The 26,514-nt window shown below is 40.4% G+C and overlaps 2 protein-coding genes across 4 annotated transcripts in view; one reads left to right on the top strand and one right to left on the bottom strand.

Moving 5' to 3' along the window:
• Positions 1-9,672: 9,672 nt before the first annotated feature.
• jpt2 (Jupiter microtubule associated homolog 2) lies at positions 9,673-25,823 on the bottom strand. Of its 2 annotated transcripts, none has more exons than XM_046306662.1 (5): positions 25,666-25,823; positions 16,344-16,492; positions 12,324-12,472; positions 12,158-12,206; positions 9,673-11,932 (listed from the first exon to the last, which is right to left on the bottom strand). In XM_046306662.1, the coding sequence occupies exons 1-5, from the start codon at positions 25,719-25,721 to the stop codon at positions 11,688-11,690; spliced, it is 648 nt and encodes a 215-aa protein (XP_046162618.1). In that variant the 5' UTR covers positions 25,722-25,823; the 3' UTR covers positions 9,673-11,687. The 2 variants fall into 2 exon arrangements, with proteins under 2 accessions (XP_046162618.1, XP_046162619.1); XM_046306663.1 differs by having other exon boundaries at positions 12,324-12,439.
• The window catches only part of cramp1 (cramped chromatin regulator homolog 1), a 55,392-nt gene continuing 54,251 nt past the window's right edge, over positions 25,374-26,514 (top strand). The window contains exon 1 of one of the 2 annotated variants that reach the window (XM_046306661.1): positions 25,374-25,453. The gene's annotated coding sequence lies outside the window, so the exon portion shown is untranslated. Of the gene's footprint in view, positions 25,454-25,544; positions 25,883-26,514 lie in introns of those variants that run through there. The other variant, XM_046306660.1, reaches the window with a different exon arrangement.

Here is a 26,514-nt window from a genome sequence, read left to right as displayed (position 1 = left end):
AATATTTAATCACTAGTTATGATTTTATGAAGCCTGTGCCGGTGGATAAATATGTTGATGTGGGGCGCCGTCCTCAAACAATCGCTTGGCATGCTTTCGCTGTAAAGCCTATTGGATATCGGACAGTGCAGTTAGATTAACAATAATTTAAGCTTTTAACCGATATAAGACACTTTTATGTACCTAAATGTTTAATATCCATAATTTTTATGATTATTTATTTGATTTGCGTGCCCTCCAATTTCACCGGAAGTTGTCGACACCTAGCACTAAGAAGTCCTGTAAGGAGCATTGGTGGCAAATCTGATGGCCGAATGGTAAATGGTAAAGAACATCTAGAACTCGAGAGCACCATAACCTGCCGATCTATAAATGATCTCTCCGTAATCTGGCATGGGTAGGATTGTCATCTGAATCAGGGTTAGTTTGGCGGCTGGGGGTGAAAGAGGAGCGATTACCATAGAGGAAACCAAGTTTAGATTTAACTTTAGCCTGCAGCTTTGATATGTGCTGAGAGAGGTTTTTAGCAAACCAGACCAAAGACCCATCAGAGACACTAATATTCCTTAGCCAGCCCACAAGAATAGAATGGTCTACCATATCAAAAGCTTTGGCCAAGTCAAAAGAAATAGCAGCACAACATGCTTAGAATCAAGGGCAATGGTGACATCATTGAGGACCTTTAAGGTTGCAGTGACACATCCATAACCTGAGCGGAAACCAGATTGCATACCAGAGAGAATACTATAGACATCAAGAAAGGCAGTCAGTTGATTATAGACAAGTTTTCCCAACACTTTTGATAAATAGGGCAAAATAGAAATAGGCCTATAACAGTTAGGAACAGCTTGATCTCCCCTTTAAATAAAGGACGAACCGTGGCTGCTCTCAAAGCAATGGGAACCTCCCCAGAAAGAAGAGAAAGGTTAAAAAGGTTGGAGATAAGCTTGGCAATGATAGTGGCAGCAACCTTAAAGAATAAAGGGTCTAAACCATCTGACCCAGATGTTTTTTGGGGTCAAGTTTCAGGATCTCCTCTAGCACCTCGGACTCAGTGACTGCCTGCAGGGAAAAACTTTGTAGCGTGGCAGGGGAAAAAGAGGAAGAAGCATCAGGGATAGTTGCATTAGAAGGGGTGGGAGATGAGGAAATGTTGGACGGGCAAAGAGGCATGGCTAACTGATAGGAATCCCGACTTAATGAAGTGGTGATTAAGGAGCTCAGCCATGCCCTTCTTGTCAGTAACAACCACGTCATCAACTTTAAGGGACATGGGCAACTGTGAGGGGGAGGGTTTATTCTCCAGGTCTTTGACCGTTTTTCAGAGCTTTTAGGGGTTAGACCCACAGAGAGAGAACTGCTCCTTAAAGTACCTTTGGCCTTCCGGATAGCCTGAGTGCACTTATTTCTCATTTGCCTGAGCGAGAGCCCGTTAGCCTGAGAATTTGTGTGCCGAGCATTTGGCCAAATGATATTTTTGAGGTGGAGTAACTCTGCGAGATCGCGGTCGAACCAGGGACTGAACCTTTTTTAAATTCTCATTTTCTTTATGGGGGCATGTTTGTTAACAATACCACTGAAAATATTTAAAAAAGAAGGTTCAAGCATATTCGACAGAGGGGATCAAGCTGATTCTATACCATTTTACAGAAATCCACCAAGAATGATGGAGGCCACGGTGTTCTTTGGGAGCTTCAATGGGGCAGACATTTTGGTACCCTTCCCCAGATCTGTGCCTCGACACAATCCTGTCTCGGAGCTCTACGGACAGTTCCTTCAACCTCATGGCTTAGTTTTTGCTCTGACATGCACTGTTAACTGTGGGACCTTATATAGACAGGTGTGTGTCTTTTCAAATCAATTGAATTTACCACAGGTGGACTCCAGTCAAGTTGTAGAAACATCTCAAAGACGATCAATGGAAACAAGAGTTCCACGTTCCCGATTGCTCCATTTTAACTTGGAGAAAATAAAGGATCAAAACTTAAAAACGGACTGTAATCTTACCTCAGGAATCTTGACATAATGACAATAATTAGCCTATGTCCATGACATAGGCTAATTATCTTGACTACAGTAACAGACACAAATGTTTTGTACAGATCAACATTAATTCCCGCACTATGGCCGTTGTTCAATTGCGTGCAGTATCACATCCACTCTATCACTTGACTATCATTCAGAAAATCCTTTCCTGAATCAACTGATGTTGCACAATACATTTCCCCATGTAACTAAACAGCTAGGCATCAAATGCTATTATTATGCCTAATTACTGAAGAACCCCTTTAATGACAGAATCGATTTTTGTGATTAATCGTGACAAAGTTACTCTTTCTGTTAGAAACATGCGATTTTGCAATCCATACATTGTTTTGGATATGTGTGCCCATGAAAACTGTTCACACCATAACATAGGGAGATAGGAAATGTTATGAGGTTACAGTGCACTTCCCGAGATCTCCATACAAAAGTCAGACATCAATATCCAGGAATATTACAGGATCAAGTTCAATGAGCAGTTCAATTGTAAAATGCTTAATATATAACGACAAACAGCAGTATCATAAATGTAAGGAAAGACATCTCATGATTTTTGCCAATATATGTATAGACTCCAACAAATAGAAAGGTTTTGATTCAACTAATGCATTATATTGAATGTATTTATGTTACCCCTTTATACCCTAATGTATTCACATGAAGAAGAAAAAAATGCTATTAATGACTTTAACAGCTCCAAACAGATGTCCACTGCAATAAATGCTCACTGGCTAGTTTATAGAAAGACCGATGAGCCAGGGAGCAATTTCAGCACTATGCAGAAATCATTCTGCCATTTCCTGGTTGCTAAAAATCGAATAGTTCGCCTAATTTCAGTTTATGTTAAGCACATATAGTGTACAGAATCATTGTACCATCTAAACTGCAGTGAAAAATATTTTCCATAACCCAAAATATTGGATTTTAAGCTGGTGTACAAAACAAAAGTAAAAGAAGCAACACTCAACTTAACGGGAAGCATAGAAATAGCACACAGATCTACTGCTTTGGAGACGTGATTTGAATGAGAAAGAAGTGTGTTTTAATACAAAATTGCTCACGTAAAAGTCACCCAGTAAAAACACTAGTTGAGTAAAAGTCAGTGATCAATTAATCTTATGCTACATAAGACAAATAACATACATTTTTCTAAATTAATCTAATCATTATATTTTGTGCACCTGAAATTGTTGTTCGAGTGTAAATGGCTTAGGTAGTCTCCTCATACGGTTCCCTGGCGTCATTATGAATGCACATTGCAGGTGAATAAAAAAGGTTGAGTAATGGCAGTACATTGGGGTTTATAGTGTAGGTTTCTCCCCCCTTTCCCGGCCACTGTGCTTCCACTTCCCATTGCTCTTTGGGGTCTACGCAGGGTTACTGTAAAATAACCGTTTGCTGATGTAAAAATGGCTTTATAAATACATTTAAGTGGTTGATGATTATTATAATTTATGAAACAGTGAGGGTGCAGCCCAGTGGGGGGGGGGGGGGGCAGGATGTAATCATTAGTCCAGCAGTTGCAAAGGAGAGTTTCTATTTGACAAATTCAGATATGTTAATCCCTGTTTCGTTCTGTTTGCTTCCATTCAAGAAACTCACGGACGACTAGTAAAGCTCAAACCAAGTTTATTCACCAACTGGGTCACAGAGCTGCAGAGCCCCACCAGCACAAGTACTTATACCCCCTTTTAGGTGGAGTCTACTCCTTTTCTCTAAACATTGCATCTTTGTTGATAGGCAGGAAGTTAAGTGATGTGGGTAATAAACTGTTCCTTCTCCCTTCATGTGACCTGACGTTGGTCCCCATTCCGCACGAATCCACAGCTATCCACCCTTATCAGTGACCGCAACCATGCGATTGCCTTTTTCCTTACTTGGAGAGTTACTAAGCCCATGGCTCATATCCCCCCTTAATTGACCCCACCATATACATTCCTCCTATCTATATAAACATTAACTTCTAGTGTAGCAAGTATTTCAAATTACAACTGAACAGCCCCTCCTATTTGAATAGTAATGTCATAGTGTTCAACATCAAACTTTGAAATTACATATAAATGAACGAAAAATAAAAAATAAACATGATTGATACTCACAGATGATTTGTCTATTTACACCTCAGATTTATGGCCTCTGATCTATAATCCCACTATGCACACTCTTATTTCCATCTCTCGTCGGACAACACTTCAGCTGGAACTTCATAGTAGTCTCTATATTGTGCACAGTTAGCTGTCCTTCCTCTCCTACGAGCTATCCCTGATATCACTATACACAGAGGAGTGGTAATCGCTATACACAAATATTCTAATACCCCCTTCCTTAATTCATGAGCCACACAGATCTCCGCTCCAGTCCATTCCGCTTTACATAGAATTGGGAAAGTTAATGCCTTGGTTTTTGGGACTTCACAGAATAGACTGCAACTAACACCCTTATGCAAACATTCTGTCTCAAACACAGGCCCCGTATGTACCTTGCCTCCGACCACAAATACATTTGCAGATAAATCATTCCATATCTAACCCATAACAGATTAGTCACTACTGCTAATCCACTTAAAAACATACAAACAATTTCCAACAATCCCTTGTCTGGAACAATGATCATTCTCATGTTCCACGACACCTAGAAAACATTTTGACTTGAACAGGGAGAGAAAATACATGTTTAATCATTTCACACCATCCTTGATGCGAATGAGACTGGGGCAAGAACCGTCCATCCATTCTATGCCAATGGGATGCTAGTCTCCATGCCAGTCTCCTTCATCCTCAGGTGTCAAAGCAAGATTGACTATGAGCCTTGTACGTAATTAATTGTCCTGTATCATCCAGCAAGCCAGATGTATTGATGTGCTTTAACTTTAAGATTCTGCTGACATGGTAAAACAAGAAGCCCTTACTATCAATGTCCCCCTCATGATTAGCCCAAGCTACTATTGGTTCTCTAATAGCTCAGTTGGTAGAGCATGGCGCTTGTAACGCCAGGGTAGTGGGTTCGATCCCCGGGACCACCCATATGTAGAATGTATGCACACATGACTGTAAGTCGCTTTGGATAAAAGCGTCTGCTAAATGGCATATATTATTATTATTATATTAATAACCTCCCTCTCAGAGGACACTAAAATATAAGGTTTCCTGGGAGGAAACCCTCCCTAGACTCAATCAATTTGAGCAGTGCATCCTCCCCTCACTTTGTGCAGCGCCCTCTCGCTCTCCTTTCCTAATCATAATTAAAATATTTGATAAATTATCCAACCCAAATTCAGAATGACAGTCCTTAGTGCTTTACGTTGATTCTATCACTCAAATTCAAGACCCCCAACTTAGCACACACTGACACTGTTAGAATGTACATTTGCAAACAGGGACAATATATAAAAGTGTGTACTACTTATATCGCATATATGAACTTCTCATTAAGGCCCCCGTTTGTTCCTGTTTTACTGTCGCGAGTGGCATGTCAATGACAGATCGGTAATCTCAATGCATTTTTAACCTAAATTACCATGAACTTCCCAGTGTGTAGACCTCCAAAATCAACCTGATACCCCATATAAACAGTTTATGGTAACCCTAAATCTATTTACAGGCACAGTTGACCACCCCCTCCTCCCCAGCACGCTTCTTCTGGCATATCTTCTTTTTCTTCTTGAGATAGCGTTATAGTTCATCTTCCCAATGGCACATATTCAAAATGGATGGCCCTTGATAATGTCTCTCACCTGAGCCACCACTGTCCTTTACAGTCCATTATGTCTTGCCCATTGTCCTACCAGTACACCAGCAGCATGAAAGAAGTTTGGACGGGATCTCTCTTCATGCTCACTCTACGAGGACTCATGTCGCACTTCTGAGAGAAAAGGCATGAGAGAAAAAGGCAGTTGAAAGCTTCGACTAGTGAATGCCATTTTTTTCAGCCGGGGGGTGAAACTCACATTGTTCTCGTCGATTTATTCCTGTAGTCACTATTGCCATAACTTCAAGAGCCTGTAAGTAAGCATTTCACTGGAAGGTCTACACCTGTTGTATTCGGCGCACGTGACCAATACAATTTGAAAAACAAAAGTTTAAGGTATTTCTGATGAATAATATCCAAAACAACTATTTACTGTCTGACCAATGATTACCTTCCTAATTTTCTTCATACAAAATTCCTCAGACAAATGTCAAAGAGCATACCAGCACACTGTTCAAACCATTTTCCAAATTGGCTTATACTGGCGACCTCACCGCAGAGGTACTGGGTCAGGGAGTTCGAGCGCTAAACCTTAAGGGAGAAATCCCGACATTACAGCAGACCCAATCTGGCGAGTTTTGTGTCGAAAAACAAAGACAAAAACAAGAACCAAAACAACAGCAGCAATACACATAACAACACACATCACTGGAGGTGTGGAAAATCTCAATCCATTTGGAGTAACTGTCAACCATTATCAACATATCTTTTCCTTTTATAGGCAGACGTGAACAAAAACTATTTGCATATTTACCAAAGGGCCAGGGCCCCAGGAAACTTGTAATTTCCCCTTTGAACACTACTCATATCGTGATTCATTCGTGAAAAAAAACACTGTTAAAGCCTGTTAAATCAAAAATAAACTAAGAATAACAAATCAAATTAGAATTACAACTCTTGATAACGCCATTAGGAAATAATTGGATCCCATAAGGTAATGTTAAAATAGACTAGAGACAGGTGTCCATAATTCATATTATACTTACATCTCACCTAATGTCTCTATCATTTCTAGTGAGGTTGATCAGGCCTCACCAGAAAGTCAGGACAAAGGTCATTCAATACCCTTACATTTTCTTTCCCTGTACTTCAGAAACCATTAAATAAACATTTTAAACATTTCCATCATTCTGCGTACATACCCAGTTAACAACAAAATTAGAAAGATCCCACACAATAAATCAAACACGGTATTAACACCACTAACAAATATTCATAACCGTTGGATTGTGTGTGTCCTGGTGTGTGTAGTGAAACGTAGGGCAAAAACACACAAGCCAGGCCTTACTTATCTGGGAGTTCCCTTTACAGCCGGATCCATATACCTTTATACTTTGTAAAACTGCAGAATTTCACTAACTGCTCTCCCAATGAAACATTTCAAAGAGAGAGACAAGGTCACCCCATCCTCTCCTGGAAGGGAATTTCGTTAGTATTCACTATGCTACATCTTAAATCAGCAACACAAAAGTTTTAATTACAAACAAAACATGATAATGATAAGTCCACTGTCCTCCCTCCAATCCTTAATTGTTTGTTTTAATCCACCCCAATGTTTATGTACCCTTTATTTAGCATGTACTACCCTTAGACACGGCCACATTTATCTCGCCACCGAGTCTAAAGATTTACTTCCGTATATGACAGGTCTCTCTTTTCCCCATGATTTTCCGTAACCACTGCACTAAAATGCCCTTCATGTTCATAAACCAAAATTTTAAAGGTCATTTTAAGTTCGGTAGCCCCAATGGTGTCACTCAACAGAATTTCTTCTTAAAAACTCTACTAACAAATACTCACAAAATTAACTCCACTCTAATTTCTGGTGACCCCTCCTCCCTTTCATCAATTTTATAAATCTATTTCAGAATCAGACAAATACAATTTTCTGAACTTGCGAAGAGTGTTTCGCCGTGCCAATTCTCCTTGTTACCTTATAGAATCCATTCCCCTGGTATTTCGCATAGATCAGTAGGATAGTCAGTTTTACAAGGGTATGTTTAGCAGCATGATTGAAGAAGGCTGTGTTGCAAAATAGGAAGCTGATTCTAGATTCATTTTGGATTGGAGATGCTTAATGTGAGTCTGGAAGGAGAGTTTATAGTCTAACCAGACACCTAAGTATTTGTAGTTGTCCACATATTCTAATTCCGAACCGCCCAGAGTAGTGATGCTGGGCGGGCGGGCGTGGGCAGCGACCGGTTGAAGAGCATGCATTTAAGAGCAGTTGGAGGCCACGGAAGGAGTTTTGTATGGCTTAGAAGCTCATCTGGAGGTTAGTTAACAGTGTCCAAAGAAGGGCCAGAAGTATACAGAATGGTGTCGTCTGCATAGAGGAGGATCAGAGAATCACCAGCAGCAAGAGCGACATGATTGATATATGCAAAGAGAGTCGGCCCAAGAATTGAACCCTGTGGCACCCCCATAGCCTGCCAGAGGTCCAGATAACAGGCCCTCCGATTACACTCACTGAACTCTATCGGAGAAGTAGTTGGTGAACCAGGCAAGGCAGTCATTAGAGAAACCAAGGCTGTTGAGTCTGCCAATAAGAATGTGGTGATTGACATAGTCAACAGCCTTGGCCAGGTCGATGAAGACGGCTGCACAGTACTGTCTTTTATCGATGGCAGTTATATCGTTTAATACCTTGAACGTGGCTGAGGTGCACCCATAACCAGCTCGGAAACCAGATTACATAGCGGAGAAGGTACAGTGGGATTCGAAATGGTTGGTGATCTGTTTGTTAACTTGGCTTTCGAAAACTTTAGAAAGGTAGGGCAGGATGGATATCGGTCTAACAGTTTGCGTCTAGAGTGAATAAACAGAGTAAAAACTCACACACGACTAGTAAAATTCAAACCAAGTTTATTCACCCACTGGGTCACAGAGCTGCATAAGACAAAGACATGTCCCCACCAGCACAAGTATTTATAACCCCCTTTAGGTGGTCTCCTTTTTTCTACACATTACATATTTGTTGCTATGCAGGAAGTTAAGTGATGTGGTTAATAAACTATTCCTTTTCCCTTCATGCGACCTGACCTCAGCCCCCATTGCTCACTAATCCACAGCTTTCTACCCTTATCAGTGACCTCAACCATGTGACTGTCTGTGACCAGGCGAAAAAAAACCTTTCCAAGCTAAACCTTAATATCATGACTGCTACACATAACCAACATCGTTGTCCCCTCAGTCAACATAGCTACTAGAACTAACATGTTAGTAAAGCCACTACAATCTGCAAGCAGTTTAGCAATTACACCTGCGGACCCCGGTGGTAATAAACTAATAGAACCAAAAGCTTACCTTGGGAGTTCCAGTATTGGATTGCCATAGCCAGGTGTTTGAGTATGCTAAACTAGCTAGCTAAGTGAAAGTTTTTTTCTATAGCTAGCTCTCACTCTTCTTAATTTGGAAGAAATTACACCATTCAACTCCTGTCTTTCTCAGAGTCAACTACTCACATGTTATGCACTGCAGTGCTAACTAGCTGTAGATTATGCTTTCAGTACTAGATTCATTCTATCATATTTTGATTGGGTCCACAACATGTCAGTTCATACTGCAAGAGCTCTGACCGGTTGGAGGATGTCCTCCAACCTTCTTTGGAAGAGGGTGCGAACCAAGAGCTTCCTAAGTTTTGTATTGAAGTCAATGTACCCAGCGGACAGAAGCTAGCTGTCATCCAGCTACACCATGGAACTACCCTGCAGTGCTATTGTAAACCATAGCAAAAGCGTGTTTTAATAATTTGGTGCCATGTGAATATATTTAGTAAAGTTTTATTTAAAGAAAGTATAACTTAATGTTTCACTATTTGCAACCACCAAAGGGGGAAATTAGCATAGCAGCCATAAACACAGCAATAAAAATGATCACATGTAAATTGATAAAGCACTTTAATTTTATAGTTGTTAAAGGTCGATTGAACATATCAACTGTGAAGAATAAGTGAATGGAATTTCAAATCATGACATTTCTTTCATTCAGAGGGTTGACAACGCCTACAATAAAAGGGGTGCGGTCAAGATCCTATTTCAAAAAGCTAACAGAGGATGAACCCTCCCAACGTATTCGTCTGGGTTGTATTCACTAAACACCAGAAAGAAAAATGGGCCAAAACAGGAAGGGACCACCTGAACTTATCCAATAACTAGTTTTTCACTGCAAAACCTTTGCTATTATGCACCAACACCATGCTGAAAATGCAATGATTCACGATTCCATGATTTAATCAATATATTGACACAGCCAATACCTAAGCCCTGGAAACAGCAAAATAGACAAAAAGACAGTCAGAAAAGTTTTATTGCAATACACAGGTTATTTTTCCCTCTGCTGTGAACTTTGCCTGCCAACACTCCAACACTCAGGGGTTAAGATGGCACCAGGAGACCTTTTGCGTTCCAGACTGCCTGCAAACCGGCCACACAAATCAATTTAATACCGCGCCATCTAGTCAGTTGATGCCGTTACTAACCAGGTTTCCATCCAACCTTTTTATGAAACTAAAGTAGGTCCCATTTAACTTATTTTTTATTCAGTACATGAGAATTTAATAGCAAAATAAATATTTATGTGCAGTACGACATCATGCAGTCTTTAATCCACAACAAGTCAATTTGATAGAAACATTGTGGGAACATGCAAATATTGTTTTTATGCAGATTTTGAATTATTTGCATGAAAATCGGTTGAATCTGCTAGGCCAAAAGCTAACACCCTCCAAATATATGCTGAACCAAAGTGTTAATTAAAAGGTGTATAAGTTGACGAGAAACTAGTCATACTGGTTACTGACATTAAAAGGCTTATCCAGGCGTGGTAAGATTTGGTGTGCAACTGCTACGTAGACAGCCTGGAACGTGGTGCGGTGTGTGGTTGGCTAGGGGTGACTTAACGTCTCCAAGTCCCCACCCGTATTTTGCCCGGTCATGTACTATTCCAGAGTTCACTTGTGTACAGTAGCCGTTTTAATTTAAAACATAGAGGCCTCCGAGTGGACACCATCCTCTGATAACAGCAAGCAATTGTAACAGAGCAGGAAACAACCACAACATACAATACATTCGGCCATTTGCATGATCGATATATAAAATCATAATGAAATTTATTCCGAACAAGAACTTTGGGGGTGGGCAATACATAATGGGTACTGCCTGTGGCTCTTTGCTTTGCACTCACTAGTTAGTTGATTTTTTTCTTTTTTTCTCCCTGAACAAGAGTTTGTTTCTGGCTCCAGACAGAGACTCAAGATAGGTTTGATTATTAGAGGAGAGAGAGAAAAGGAGTGGGATGAAATGGAGGACAGAATGAAGATAATATAGGGATATGTGTTATTATCAAAGTGACAGTAAAGAGTGATTGTGATCACTTAAGGGCTTACTATGACAACCGTGTTCATTATAAATGTTTTCGGTATAAGTGACTAAATGAACTCACCCTGCCTTTGTAATCAACACAACATTCAAAACCATGTAATAAAAAAACATTTACAGCAAGAAATAGAAACCTTGCAATGAAACAGAAATTTAACCATTTTGAATGATTGGACAGGAATTTAGCCTGTAAAAATTATTGAGAATTTTCTTCCAGCTTGATAGCCACAAAATAAAATGAACAGGGAGGGAAGGACAGAGTGAATAGGGAAAATTAAGAGAACAGAGAATAATAGTGGGCATAGGTGGTGCCCCAAATGGCACCCTGTTCCTATACAGTCCACAAATTTTGACCAGGGCCCATAAACTAGCGTCCTGTCCAGGGGGTGTACTTGTACATCAAGCAGCCTCACGCAACAGAAACAAGAGATCCGTTCTGGCTCGGACAAGGGTTACTTATATAGGGAATAGAGTGCCTTTTGGGATGCATACATGAATAGATGGGATGGAGGAGCTGGTTCAGTAAAAGACCACGCTAGACTTCCCCCCTTGGGGGTTAAGGACCTTGTTGTGGGAGCGGGGGCGAGGGCCGAGGTGGGGCTCGTGGTCCTTCAGTGAGAGCTCACTAAGGGAGGCCTCTGGCTCTGGCTTCTTGGCCAAGGGAGCAGGTGCAGGTTCCACTGCTACTTTGGTGGGTGTGGGGGGAGGGGAGGCAACGTTCTCTTCCTTCACCTCCTTGGCCAGGCTCGCCTTTGGCAGAGGAGCTGAGAGCAAAACAGAAAGAGATAAGAGAAAAAGATTAAACCAAGAGAGATTTACCTGGTACATTAGACTTGGTGTCAATGCATCTTAAAGAAACCAATGTGTAATTAATTACTATGCAATTATTAGGTCATTATTATTAGCTCGGTCAACAAGTAATTTCTAGTAACTGCCCGGTTGACAGCGGGCTGTAAAGTGCCATAACACATTATCAGTGTCGAACTCACCTGGGGGCTCGGGTATGGGCATGGGACTTTCACCAACAGAAATATTGTCCTGGGAATAATAGGGATAACATGTCAATATAGCCTACACATCGTGTAAATTAGCAATCCATAACCATTAGTAGTTTGGAATGGGAGAGATAAGGGGGATAAGGGTGGTCTGGATTACCTTTGGCTTGTTGGAATGGGCTTTGACCGAGGGAGGGGCACTCTCTAACCCCCCGAATATGTTGCTGGTGTTGCCGCCTGAGGGTACTACGGGTCTCCGTTGCTCGGCTGGGGCATCTGGAGAACCAAATATCCCACTGCTTTTACCTCCTGCATTAAGGACAGCGAGTCAAATATGATTTTTTTTTTTTTACATTCACCAGGAATTTTACCTGGTGAAATGGCTCCGTCTACATCTTACATTAAAAAGTGAAGATTATTGAAGGCATTGAGGAAAAGGACAAACAAGTCAAATCTCTACACTCCAACCACTTTTTTTGCAATTAACATTTCAATTGAATTTTCAATACTCAAACCTCTTATCTGACCCTTTACTTGCAACATGACGACGAAACCCCCTCCAAACAAATTGAACCAGGCCACAAACCTCAACATACACACACACAAAGCTCAGTCCTACTTTCACTATGCTACAGCTATGGTTATTGTGAAGAGCTTGTTGCACAGCCTGGACTGACATGAGGCAATACATTTCACAGTAACATTTGAATATCTGGGTGTGTGCAGTCATAATTATTTCTAGAACATTCTACCACAGAGGCAGAAAGGCTGAAAGCCAACCAGCTCGATGTGCAGAGAAACAATAGAAACTCATGATAACATTTTAAATTTAACCATCGGAACCTTGGCCACAATTTAGACATATTGATCCAGTCATGTGATGTCATTAGATTACATGTGGTCCAAACCTCTTAACTAATGAAAATCTCGGTCCCGGGTTCCATGAGGAACATTTTTGCAGCAAAGATTTTAATTTACCGGATATCCAATATGCATCCAGTGTGTACCGCATTAGGGCGTCCACCCACTATACTCAAAATCACATTTAGATTGTAATTAATCTTAACAGAATAGAAATGAGCCTGTAACGATGTTTCGCTTCCAAGTGCTACTGCATAAGCTCGATTTAAATACACCAACTGTGCATGACACACATCATTACTCTAGTCTATCAATACATTCCAAATCTTTATACAATACGACAGCATATGTAGTGTATGTTGATCTTGCCTAGGGCGGCAGCAGAACTGCTAAGACCGGGCCTGAAATCATTTTTATTTATCTTATTTACTTGCATTTGCGGCGGACCTTGGCCTGCTCAAAGTTAGCCGCTGCCGTTGGGAAGTCAAAACTGTCCAACTCCTTGGAGCAGCTTGCGATGAGCATCAGCCTCGTTACTTTGTCCTCAAGAAGGTGTGACCTTGAGGCCATCTATACTCTGTTTTGGGGAAATAATTCCGTCTCGGTGTGAACACTATAAACGGGGATAATCAATATCGTTTTGCAATGGATTCTTTTTGAAAATTCGGACAATTTGGCTGGCAACCATTTCATTTATTGGCTTTTCACTTGTTTATTTTTTGCCAAAAGACAGCATTTACCGGCTAACGGAAACCCTGGCCAGGGTGTAATCCTACACTGGACTCAACAACGAATAGGCTGGGCTGTGGCTCTTAAGCATTCAGTTATTTCACTGCATGGAATGACAATGGCCTAACACTGATCGATACTAGGCTAGAATAGATCCTCGGCGTACACATCACTGACAATTTGAAATGGTCCACTCACACAGACAATGTGGTGAAAAAGGCACAACAGTGCCTCTTAAACCTCAGGAGGCTGAAGAACCAGCTTGGCACCTAAAACCCTCACAATTTCCAGATGCACAATTGAGAGCCTTCTGTGGGGCTGTATCAGGGCTATCCAGAGGGTGGCGCAGTCTGCCCAACACATCACTGGGGGCGAACTACCTGCCCTCCAGGACACCTATACCACCGAAGGCCAAAAAGAACATCAAGGACAACCACCACCCGAGCCACTGCCTGTTCACACCGCTATCATCCAGGAGGCGAGGTCAGTAGGGGGCAGCATTCATCAAAGCTGGGATCGAGAGACTGAAAAACAACTTCCATCTCAAGGCCATCAGACTTAAATAACCATCACTAGGTGGCTTCCACCCGGTTACGTAACCCTGCAAATTAGAGGCTGCTGCCCCATAGACATATACTTAAAATCACTGACTACTTTAACCTCTCGGGTAGGGGGCAGCATTCGGAATTTTGGATGAAAAGCATGCCCAAATTAACCCGCCTGCTACTCGGGCCCAGAAGATATGATATGCATATAACTGGTAGATTTGGATAGAAAACAATAAAGTTTCCAAAACTGTTAAAATAGTGTCTGAGTATATCAGAACTGATTTGGCAGGCGAAAACCTGAGAAAAATCCATTCAGGAATTATTATTTTGTTGTTGGTTTTGTAGTTTTTCATTCAATGCCATTACAGTATCCATTGACTTAGGACTCAATTTGCAGTTCCTATGCCTTCCACTAGATGTCAACAGTATTTAGAAATTGTTTCAGGCTTGTATTCTTATAAATGAGAGAGTAAGACAAGTCTGAATGAGTGGACCCTACCGTGTCGCAGAGCTTTTTCATGCGCAATCCCGAGAGAGTGCATTTCTTGTTTACCTTTTATATTGAAGGTGTTATTGTCCGGTTGAAATATTATAGATAATTTAGGCTAAAAACAACCTGAGGATTGAATATAAACATCGTTTGACATGTTTCTATGAACTTTACAGATACAATTCGGGTCTTTTGTCAGCGTTTAAGCTCGTGGATTACTGAAGAAAAAGCGACCAAAACAGAGGTTTTGGGATATAAAGACACTAAATTGAACAAAAAGAACATTTATTGAGTAAATTAATGTCTTCTGAGTGCCACCATATGAAGATTAAGATTAAAGATCAGATTAAATTTCTCTCTATTTCTGAGTTTTGTAATGCTTCTGCTTGGCTGGTTACGGTTGTAATAATTTCTCAACTGGGCTATGTTCTGGGCTAGGTATATTCTGGGCTAGGTATGCTTTTGCCGAAAAGCATTTTATAAATCTGACACCGTGGTTGGATTAACAAGAAGTTCATCTTTAAACCTACGTAAAATATGTTTTGTTTTCTGAAGTTTTATAATGATAATTTCTGTATTTGAATTTGCCGCTCTGCAATATCACTGGATGTTGGCCAGATACTCTAGAGAGGTTAATGATGGTAAACTAGTCACTTTAATAATATTTACATATTTTTGCTTTAGTCATCTCATATGTATATACTGTATTATATTCTGTATTTTGGTCTATGCCACTGACATTGCTCATCCTAATATTTATATATTCCTTTATTCCATTCTTTGGTCCTTCTGTAGCTCAGTTGGTAGAGCATGGCGCTTGTAACGCCAGGGTAGTGGGTTCGATTCCCGGGACCACCCATATGTAGAATGTATGCACACATGACTGTAAGTCGCTTTGGATAAAAGAGTCTGCTAAATGGCATATTATTTTATTTATTATTATTCTTTAGGTTGTGTGCATTGTTGTGCATGGTTAGATATTACTGCACTGCTGGAACTAGAAACACAAGCATTTCGCTACACCCGCAATAACATCTGGCAAACATGTGTATGTGACATATTTCAATTTTATTTGGCTGGTTGAGTCTTGTGACACTGAAGTGACCTGTTGCCCTTTTCAACACACACACACAGGTTTTGGGGAAGAGATTGTGAATAAGTTCACACTCAATGTCTCTTTTTCTGAACCTAAAAAAGGCTAACGTAGCACCTTAGTGGCAGTTTTCACACCACATAGACCTGAAAAGGCTCTTACAGCTCCAGGACCAGGGAGCCCTCTCGACTTGTAGGAAGAATCTTCCCTTTCCACTATTGTGCTGACATGAACTGTACTTTCCTGGCTCAGATATTTTCCTTTCACAGTCCTTTCTATCATGGTTCCATCATCTATGGTGGATGCGTAAACATTATTTTGTATTAATGACTAAAAGAACAGACTGCCACCCATGGTTTGGAACCATAACCAGGCCAGTGCAAAGCAGCTTGGATCAATTCAGCCTAGTAATGTGAAAAGGGAATTTGTATGCACAGTAAGGGGCCTTTGATTTCTCACCTGGGGGGTTGGTTCGTCTGATGACACCCTGGGGCTCTGGCGGGGCAAAAAGGTTGGAGGCCATCTTGTGGGGCCGTCTCGACGCAGCTGCTTCTTCCTCGTAGCCACCGAACAGGTCGCTGGAGCCACCTCCGGGGGGACGCAAGACTCTGAAAAGAAAACATCAGAATCATGTTGGTTCACGTAGAGTAGTGGATTCCAACCTTTTTTGGTTACTGCACCACCAAATGGTTTTGCTCTGCCCGGAGTGCCCCCTCATGTGCTTTATCAGTAGGCCTATGGTCTCATGAGTCTTCGCAAGAAACCCCTGTGGATAGGCCAAATGCATTAAAACATTTTCATTAAAATCGTTTTTATTCCGAACTAAAAGTTTAGTTGCTAAGGATTCCACGACACGGTTAGTCTTTACGGCTGGGACTGCAAGTTTGTGTTCATTTGTGTGTGTGGATTCCGCGAGTGCAAGCTGGCTGAACTACAGACACATGTCATAATCGTGGGAAAGACTCATTATCTTTTAATAAAACAACTGGTTGCAGTAAAGAGCCAATCTGGATACGAAGGAGATCCTGAGGGAAATTGACAAGTACCAACAGTTTTACGCTATGGAGGAACAACATAGTCCATCATGGAAAGATCCGACCACTTCAAAATAACTTTAAACCCAACAATTAAAAAAAATAAAAAAATAAATGAATCTACAAACACGGATGATTTACTTACCATTGAGGTAGAGGCTAGTGCTCTGGCTGGAATTCATGCAACACTGGAACAGTTGTATGAGGAGGTAGCAAGGCTACAGGGGAGTTTGGAGTTCAGCCAGAGTGAAATTCTCACGCTCCAAAGAGAAAACAAGACACTCACAACCAAGGTAAAAATTCACGATTCCAACATGGACCTTCTACTCAGGGAAAACAGGGTGATGAAGGAGTCGCTACTAGATATAAAAAGTTGTAGCATGCGTGAAAAATATTTTTTTCTTCCTGGGATTCCTTAAAACGCATTCAATAATCCAGAGGGCGCGATCAGAGAATTCATACAATCCGCCTGAAAACTTCCTATAGAGACTGTAAACAAGGTGGTTTTCCACCGAGCACACAGACTTTGAGCGACAAGACCAAGTGGCCCCGACCGATCACAAAATTTGAACACTACCAACAAAAGGAGCTGATCAAAAGCAGAGGAATGGAGCGCAAAAGGACTAAATTCGTTGTCAATGTCCAATTTCCAAGGGAGATAAACGAACGTTGTAAGAGACTATCTGGTGCAAAGACAACAAAGGAAGGGTGGTAGGCGTGCCTTTGTCATTGTGGACAAACTCTTTATAGATGGACAGCTATTCCAAGACGGCACCATAACACCGCTGCTGTACTAAATTCTACAGGGACTTCAGGTTATGAAAAAAAAGAAGGTATGGTAAACTGCAAAATTATCTGAACATTATGAAGTGAATATGAACACACACGTACTCAATTACATGCTTGCTTACACATACGGACTTAGGCATACACACCTGATCTCACTCTTCTTTCTCTCCCTATTGTCAAGAACTGTTTTATAATTTAACGCGTTTATCGTTTGTCTATCTTTCTTATGTATTTGTATACAAGTTTGCTTTCAACAAGCAAGGGGAAGATATCAGAATAGGGGCATTGGGGAAAAATAACATATGGTACAGAATACATTTGTACTGTAGTGAAGCCATCTCTAGAGTAATGCAAGGTCTCTTTCATGATCATGTGAAATGTCAATTGCTATGGGAATGCTGGGATGTTTTACCAATTATGTTATAAGTAATTAATAGGCAACTATGATGGTGATACGATATGGATTACAATTATCATCATGAATATTAAGGCTATACGCACTACATGTTACACACAGACACGTAACCATACAAATTGGCAAAGTAATTATGTATTTGGATTATTATTTATCACACATTACAGACATCGTACACACTCAATATTTCACATCCAATATCATACACAACCTACTTAGATTTGCTACAGACAATATCTGGTCTCAATTTTCTAACATTTGTGGCATTGGCTCACAGGTAAACATAAAATAAAATAAAATAAGTATTTGGTCACCTACAAACAAGCATGATTTCTGGCTCTCACAGACCTGTAACTTCTTTAAGAGGCTCCTCTGTCCACTCGTTACCTGTATTAATGGCACCCGTTTGAACTTGTTATCAGTATAAAAGACACCTGTCCACAACTTCAAACAGTCACACTCCAAACTCCACTATGGCCAAGACCAAAGAGCTGTCAAAGGACACCAGAAACAAAATTGTAGACCTGCACCAGGCTGGGAAGACTGAATCTGCAATAGGTAAGCAGCTTGGTTTGAAGAAAGCAACTGTGGGAGCAATTATTAGGAAACGGAAGACATACAAGACCACTATTAATCTCCCTCGATCTGGGGCTCCACGCAAGATGTCACCCCGTGGGGTCAAAATTATCACAAGAACGGTGAGCAAAAATCCCAAAACCATACGGGGGGGGGGGCATAGTGAATGACCTGCAGAGCGCTGGGATCAAAGTAACAAAGCCTACCATCAGTAACACACTACGCCGCCAGGGACTGCAGTGCCGGACGTGTTCCCCTGCTTAAGCCATGTCCAGGCCCGTCTGAAGTTTGCTAGAGAGCATTTGGATGATCCAGAAGAAGATTGGGAGAATGTCATATGGTTAGATGAAACCAAAATATATATTTTTGGTAGAAACTCAACTCATCATGTTTGGAGGACAAAGAATGCTGAGTTGCATCCAAAGAACACCATACCTACTGTGAAGCATGGGAGTGGAAACATCATGCTTTGGGGCTGTTTTTCTGCAAAGGGACCAGGACGACTGATCCGTGTAAAGGAAAGAATGAATGGGGCCATGTATCGTGAGATTGAGTGAAAACCTCCTTCCATTAGCAAGGGCATTGAAGATGAAACGTGGCTGGGTCTTTCAGCATGACAATGATCCCAAACACCATGCCCGGGCAACGAAGGAGTGGCTTCGTAAGAAGCATTTCAAGGTCCTGGAGTGGCCTAGCCAGTCTCCAGATCTCAACCCCATAGAAAATCTTTGGAGGGAGTTGAAAGTCTGTGTTGCCCAGCAACAGCCCCAAAAGAGGAGATCTGCATGGAGGAATGGGCCAAAATACCAGCAACAGTGTGTGAAAACCTTGTAAAGATTTACAGAAAACATTTGACCTCTGTTATATACCCTTTGTTGGCAATGACAAGTAATTGAGATAAACTTTTGTTATTGACCAAATACTTATTTTCCACCATTATTTGCAAATAAATTCATTAAAAATCATACAATGTGATTTTCTGGATTTTTTCTCTCATTTTGTCTGTCATAGTTGAAGTGTACCTATGATGAAAATTACAGGCCTCATCTTTTTAAGTGGGAGAACTTGCACAATTGGTGGCTGACAATACTTTTTTGCCCCACTGTATCTCAGTTTACTCACTTATGGCACTTGCCTACTTCTGATAATTAAGTTTTTCAAATCATGAGCAAAAAATATTTAGCTTTTTCTGGGACGCTAAACCAGACAAAATAAAACGTGTCTATCTATATAATGAGTATGAATAGGGTGGGTTGAGATTATTAAATATAAAAATCACTAAACCCCTCTCTAAAAGCTTCACCCATTCAAAAGATTTATTTGAACCCTAAATGGTTCTCAAGTAGATTACGAAAAACTCATCCATTGTTTAAAAAAAATGCCTTTTTGCAGATGGCCATGTGTCAATTACGATTCATTGAAAATAATACTTTTTCAAAGTACCTCTCTTTCAAACAAGCATTGCAGAGCTGGCTACAATTTCACCCCCCTGAAGAGATGGAACAAATATTATGGCTGAACTCAAATGTGCTGGTTGATAAGGGTATTTTGTTCTTAAATTATATTGTAAATTGGAATAGTAGAGTTATGTCCTTCATGGAGTTAGCAGAATTGTACAGAAAGGTCTGCTCAATCCAAGAGTACAACCAATTGATTACAGCATTGCCCCAAAAATGGAGGAGGCGGGTGGCAGTGGGAGGAGGTAGGGAACTGGTCTGTCTGCCCAATATAAAGGATCAAAACTGGCAGAGGAATAAAAATAGCATAAATAGGAAAGTATTCAAGTTTCAATTGAGGACCAGGATGTTGACAACTGTGCCAAACAGATTGCAAAATAGTTGGGAAGAGATTGTTGATGTACCGATTCCATGGTATGTGTTGATATATAAAAACACAAGATTCAAGACTGTGCTTTTCAGCTAAAATTATTATAGAGAATTGCCACCAACAAAATGTTGAATATTTGGGGCATAAAATCATCAAAGCTCTGCAGATTTTGTGGTGAGGGAGGATACAGAATCAATAGACCATTTGTTTTTGTATTGCCCTCGGGTAGCCTGTTTCAGGTTAAGGAATGGCTGAAAATGCATAGCATTGATCTAAAATTGACCCTAGAAATAGTACTGTTAGGAGATTTGGAGAGACCGGGTCAGTCAATTACTAATACTCTTAGTAAAAGTATTTATCTTCAACTCGCAATCTGTGGATTCTATTCGATTAGATAGATTGTACGTTAAACATCACAGCATATTTGAAAGATTTGTTGCGTAGAAACCCAAAGTGGGTGGCCAGCAGATAGATAGAATGGGCTGAGGGAAGCTGAGGGTTGATATATTGAATTGGAGACAAGAGGGAGTGAAGTTGCTGTGTGAGAGAGAATGATGGTGAAAGATAAAAGTACAAAGCATACAAAAAAAGTACATTTGAAATGTACAGTGGCAGTGTTTTTAGAACTAATGCCAGTTTGCCTGAGGCTGATGCCGTGCAGGTGTTTGTTCACATGCATATACAGAGGTCGACCGATTATGATTTTTCAACGCCGATGCAGATACCGATTATTGGAGGACCAAAAAAGCCGAAACCGAATTAATCGGCAGATTTCTTTCTCTGTATTTGTAATAATGACAATTACAACAATACTGAATGAACACTTATTTTAAGTTAATATAATACATCAATAAAATCAATTTAGCCTCAAGTAAATAATGAAACATGTTCAATTTGGTTTAAATAATGCAAAAACCAAGTGTTGGAGAAGAAAGTAAAAGTGCAATATGTGCCATGTAAAAAAATGTACGTTTAAGTTCCTTGCTCAGAACATATGGTGGTGGTTCCTTTTAACATGAGTCTTCAATATTCCCAGGTGAGAAGTTTTAGGTTGTAGTTATCATAGGAATTATAGGACTATTTCCCTCTATACCATTTGTATTTCATATACCTTTGACTATTGGATGTTCTTATAGGCATTTTAGTATTGCCAGTGTAACAGTATAGCTTCCATCCCTCTTTTCACTCCTCCCTGGGCTCGAACCAGCAACACAACGACCACCATCGAAGCAGCGTTACCCATGCAGAGCAAGGGGAATAACCATTCCAAGGCTCAGAGCGAGTGACGTTTGAAACGTAATTAGCGCGCGCTAACTAGCTAGCCATTTCACTTCGGTTACACCAGCCTCATCTCGGGAGTTTGATAAGCTTGAAGTCATAAACAGCACAATGCTTGACGCACAACGAAGAGCTGCTGGCAAAACGGCCAAAAGTGCTGTTTGAATGAATGTTTACGCGCCTGCTTCTGCCTACCACCGCTCAGTCAGATACTTGTATGCTTAGTAAGAATATATGCAACGCAGGACACGCTAGATAATATCATCAACCATGTGTAGTTAGCTAGTGATTATGATTGATTGATTGTTTTTTATAAGATATTTTTAAGTAGCTAGCAACTTACCTTGGCTTACTTCATTCGCATAACAGGTAGTCAGTCTCCTTGTGGAGTGCAACGAGAGAGGCAGGTCGTTATTGCATTGGACTAGTTAACTGTAAGGTTGCAAGATTGGATCCCCCGAGCTGACAAGGTGAAAATCTGTCCTTCTGCCCCTGAACGAGGCAGTTAACCCACCGTTCCTAGGCAGACATTGAAAATAAGAATGTGTTCTTAACCTGTTAAGTCTACCCCCTACTTTTTCTAACATTCTGTTAAAAATCGCGCAACATTTCAGCGCCCTGCTACTCATGCCAGGAGTATAGTATATGCATATGATTAGTATCTGTGGATAGAAAACACTCAGACGTTTCTAAAACTGGTTAAATCACGGCTGTGACTATAACAGAACGTGCGTTTCATCGAAAAGTGCAGGAAAATCTGATCACTGAAAATGGGAAAATATATCAATGCGCCACTTGAATGTATTGTTGAACCCGAACTACATTACCTGGAGCCGAGATTGCAATTCCTACAGCTTCCACTCGATGTCACCAGTCTTATCAATTGCCTAGGCTTTGTTTCTTGGTCAAACAAAGAAGAGACAGCCCATTTCTTCCGGTCTCCGACCGGTTGTTTTCAAGTAGAAATTTCTGAACATGAATTGAAGACATGAAGCTATTGAATATACATCACCCCGTGATCAATTTTATAGATTATTAACGTTTACTAATACCTAAAGTTGCATTACAAAAGTATATCGAAGAAAGTTTATCGTCGACTTTTTTAATTAAAAAAAATGACGTTGCGTTTTAAAACGGTCTTTTTTCCTGTATCACACACTTTTGATAGATCGATATCTAGGCTATATATGGACCGATTTAATTGAAAAAAAGACCCAATAGTGATGTTTATGGGACATCTAGGAGTGCCAACAAAGAAGATCGTCAAAGGTAATGAATGTTTTATATTTTATTTCTGCGTTTTGTGTAGCGCCGACTATGCTAATTATTTTGTTTACGTCCCCTGCGGGTCTTTTGGGGTGTTGCATGCTATCAGATAATAGCTTCTCATGCTTTCGCCGAAAAGCATTTTAAAAATCTGACTTGTTGGCTGGATTCACAACGAGTGTAGCTTTAATTCAGTACCCTGCATGTGTATTTTAATGAACGTTTGAGTTTTAACGAGTGCTATTAGCATGTAGCGTAGCGCATTTGCATTTCCAGATGTCTAGATGGGACGCCTGCGTGCCAGGTCGGATCAAGAGGTTAACTAACTATATATATTTTTAAAAATCAGCCAAATCTGTGTCCAAAAATACAGATTTCCAATTGTTATGAAAACATTAAAATCGGCCCGAATTAAAATCGGCCATTCCGATTAATCGGTCGACCTCTAATATACACACACTCATTCAAATAAACACATGCAACACACACATACAAGTAATAGCACCAGACATGCACACAAATGTATACAGTTGGCATTGCGGTTATGATTTCAGTTGTCCTTAGTTTTAAATAAAAATAAATATTTTCTCATTGTTTTCTTTTGTCTTTTCCTTTTTAGTTCATTCCCTTAGTTGGGGGGTGGGAAATTGAATTAACTGTATTTTATTTATATTTTCTTCCTGGGGGGGTGGATCTTGGAGGGTTCGGGTTCACGTTTTTTTTAGCCTGGTGAGAGATTGGTCAACATGCCCTTGAGCAGGGGATTGACCCTGGATGTGTCTGTGTGTCACTCTGAATGGGAATCTGTTGGATGACTGGCATGATGTAGTTATGGAGCGGCTTCACTGAAAGTACATTGTATATTTCAAATGTTCAATAAAAACAGTGGTTTTTTAGTTTTTTTAAATGGAGAATGTACCATAACGAAAAGGTGCATATAGCAAAATCTAGGAATAGAATATGCTGCATGCACAAGTTCTTATTTAACCCTCCTGTTGTGTTAGTTTCATGTTAAATAATTATGTGTCCCCGGTCCAAAATGACCACCTCATTATAGCTGATCATAAATCCATAAAAATCCATACATTATCACCTAATGTTGTGTTAAATCTTTATCAACTTAAGTTCTTGTTAACATTACAGGTTTTGAAGGTCTATTTGCCATGTATGGCCTTTAGGCCTCATTGACCTGAGCTCATATGACTCGTTTGAGTTAAAAAAAAGCATAATGTATGGATAGTTTTGACTATAACAAATACTCAGATGAAACATAGTGCTATTTATCACAGACTACTTTGTGTCAAAGTTTAACAACCACTCTCTCCTCCTCGCCAGTGTCATGATCAAAGATATGATCAAGCGCCTCAAATACAGCATATTGTTTGGTCATTGCGCTGCCAGAATGAATTGTGAGCAAGGTCTCAATAAAGCTTTTATATATCAGAGCTGCGAGAAAAGTTATAATATTGAAACAATGTTCCGATTGTGAGAAAACCAACAGGTGTGGTTCCTGTGGGGGGAAGATTCTATTGGAGAAAGGTTCACATGGGGGTTGCCATGAAAGCCAAGAAAGAGAGTGAGGTGTGTATGCTCAAACACACATGCATGTGGGAGTCTGGGAGAGGAAGTGTGTCCATCTGATGGGCATGTGCCTGAACGCAATTGTATACACTAATTGTCGTCTCACCCATTCATTTTTGACCAGGAACACCACAGGTGTACAAAAGTTAAATTAAACAGCTAAAATGTAATGATAAGTATCAAAGTGGATTTTGTGTGTTCAGATGCCCTGTGTGGACAAAGTCATGGAACCTTATGTCAATCAGGTTTAATTAACTACATTTTTCTGAGAGAACTTGTAAATCGGTCCAATTCGACCGGAACACAACAGGAGGGTTAAGACAGGCCACATTAGCTGTGGCTAAAGACCAAATAATCGAGTTACCTACTAATTGTAACACAGTATGACTACAGGCTACATAGGCCACTGACTTAAGTACTGTTTAAAAGTCACATTTAGCTGTGTAGCTGATCACACAACTCAAGAGTGACAGAAGCAATATTTAGCCAGTTAGCTGGCTGTTCTTGAAAAGTTCGTAGTGGGGCTAAACAACCATAGTTGAAAGATAAAAAAAAAAAGTTAAATATCCAATTACCCAAACCTTTTAGAAATAGGTTGTTGTAAACTGGGTGTGGGTGATCGTGCCCATTTTGAAAATGCAAGCAACAGAACAATGAACGTCAAATAAATTAGCTGGCTACGCTGCAAAAAAAAAAAAAAAAAGATTCCACGAGCTTCCATTTCCGCAGCCCCCCCAAAAAACCTCGCCCTGCTACGTCGGGAGCAAAGCCCATAGAAGCTAACTACCTGTACCAGACGAAAAGTTAAGTACTGACAAAACTTTATATTTTATCACTAACTTGTCTTATAACTAGTTAACGTTACTCTCATCAGTGTCATCTAGCAAGCTACATTGCTTGCGGGCTCGCGGCCAATGAACATACGGTAGTTTTCAAAAACATCATAGCTAACATTAGCTAGTTGCTTGAATTTTGCCTGCTGCAAATAAAACCTGTGGGTGCAATTCCATGTTACCTTGAACTTGGCTTTGCGCCATTATCGAGTCCTGAAAACATGTTCGTCGAAGTCATTGTGATGGCTGTCTTCGTGTGGGGGAGATAGATGTCGTAGCTAGCTCAATTTAAAAAAGTTTTGTTGCCTTTCAGAAACCGGGTAAAGCCCCCTTCACACTCGATAGGATGAGCCAGCAATGGGAAGAGCCTCAATGGTCAAAAACATTATCAGTCTAAAGGTATGACTAATTTCATTGGTTAAATTACTAAGGCTATAACGCCCTCTTTCAATTGTGATTTGGCTTTCCGCATGTCTGTCAAATTGGGTGCACGAGGTTTTACTCGCCTGGAATGGCCCGGTCTTTGAGCGGCATTTCCATAACTGGAAAACGAACCAACCTTAAGAGTTGAAACGGTTCCAGGTATGCAGTTTTCATTTAGCTTTTGTTTATTTTATGTCTTTCACTTGCTTTGACAAGGTAAACATATGTTTCCCATGCCAATAAAGCCCCTTGACTTGATAGTAAATTGGTGGCGCATGTCAAATCATCTATCTATCTATAGACATCTATCTATCTAGACTAGATTATATTTATATGGCCCATTTCTATACCCAACCTTGCAGATGAAGGGGTTCGATTAATCTCACCCGGGTGCCCGTGTAGGCGTGTTATGCACTGACAAAAGGCTCCCGGGCTTGAACTAGTAGGTTCCAGACTGTCCTGCGACAGCGAAATCGGCTCAATTTAGCATGTGTGGTCATTTGTATAGCGCTTTGAATTACAGCAAAAATCTCAAAGTAGCTCGTAAAACAACAAAACATTTCAGTGAGGCCATTTGACATTTTTGTCTGGAAGATCTTCCACGGCCA

Source organism: Oncorhynchus gorbuscha, linkage group LG16 (assembly GCF_021184085.1).
Source record: "Oncorhynchus gorbuscha isolate QuinsamMale2020 ecotype Even-year linkage group LG16, OgorEven_v1.0, whole genome shotgun sequence".
In the NCBI taxonomy this organism is placed as follows: domain Eukaryota; kingdom Metazoa; phylum Chordata; class Actinopteri; order Salmoniformes; family Salmonidae; genus Oncorhynchus; species Oncorhynchus gorbuscha.
This window is presented reverse-complemented; position numbering and strand designations above follow the sequence as displayed.

What these genes read in the sequence shown, in the direction of transcription:
- jpt2 (XM_046306662.1), bottom strand. Translation starts at nt 25,721, where the DNA reads ATGACTTCGACGAACATGTTTTCAGGACTCGATAATGGCGCAAAGCCA. An exon ending in CAGACGAACCAACCCCCCAG is followed by an intron (nt 12,473 to 16,343) that starts GTGAGAAATCAA and finishes TCCTTAATGCAG; the next exon opens with GAGGTAAAAGCAGTGGGATA. An exon ending in CCCATTCCAACAAGCCAAAG is followed by an intron (nt 12,207 to 12,323) that starts GTAATCCAGACC and finishes TATTATTCCCAG; the next exon opens with GACAATATTTCTGTTGGTGA.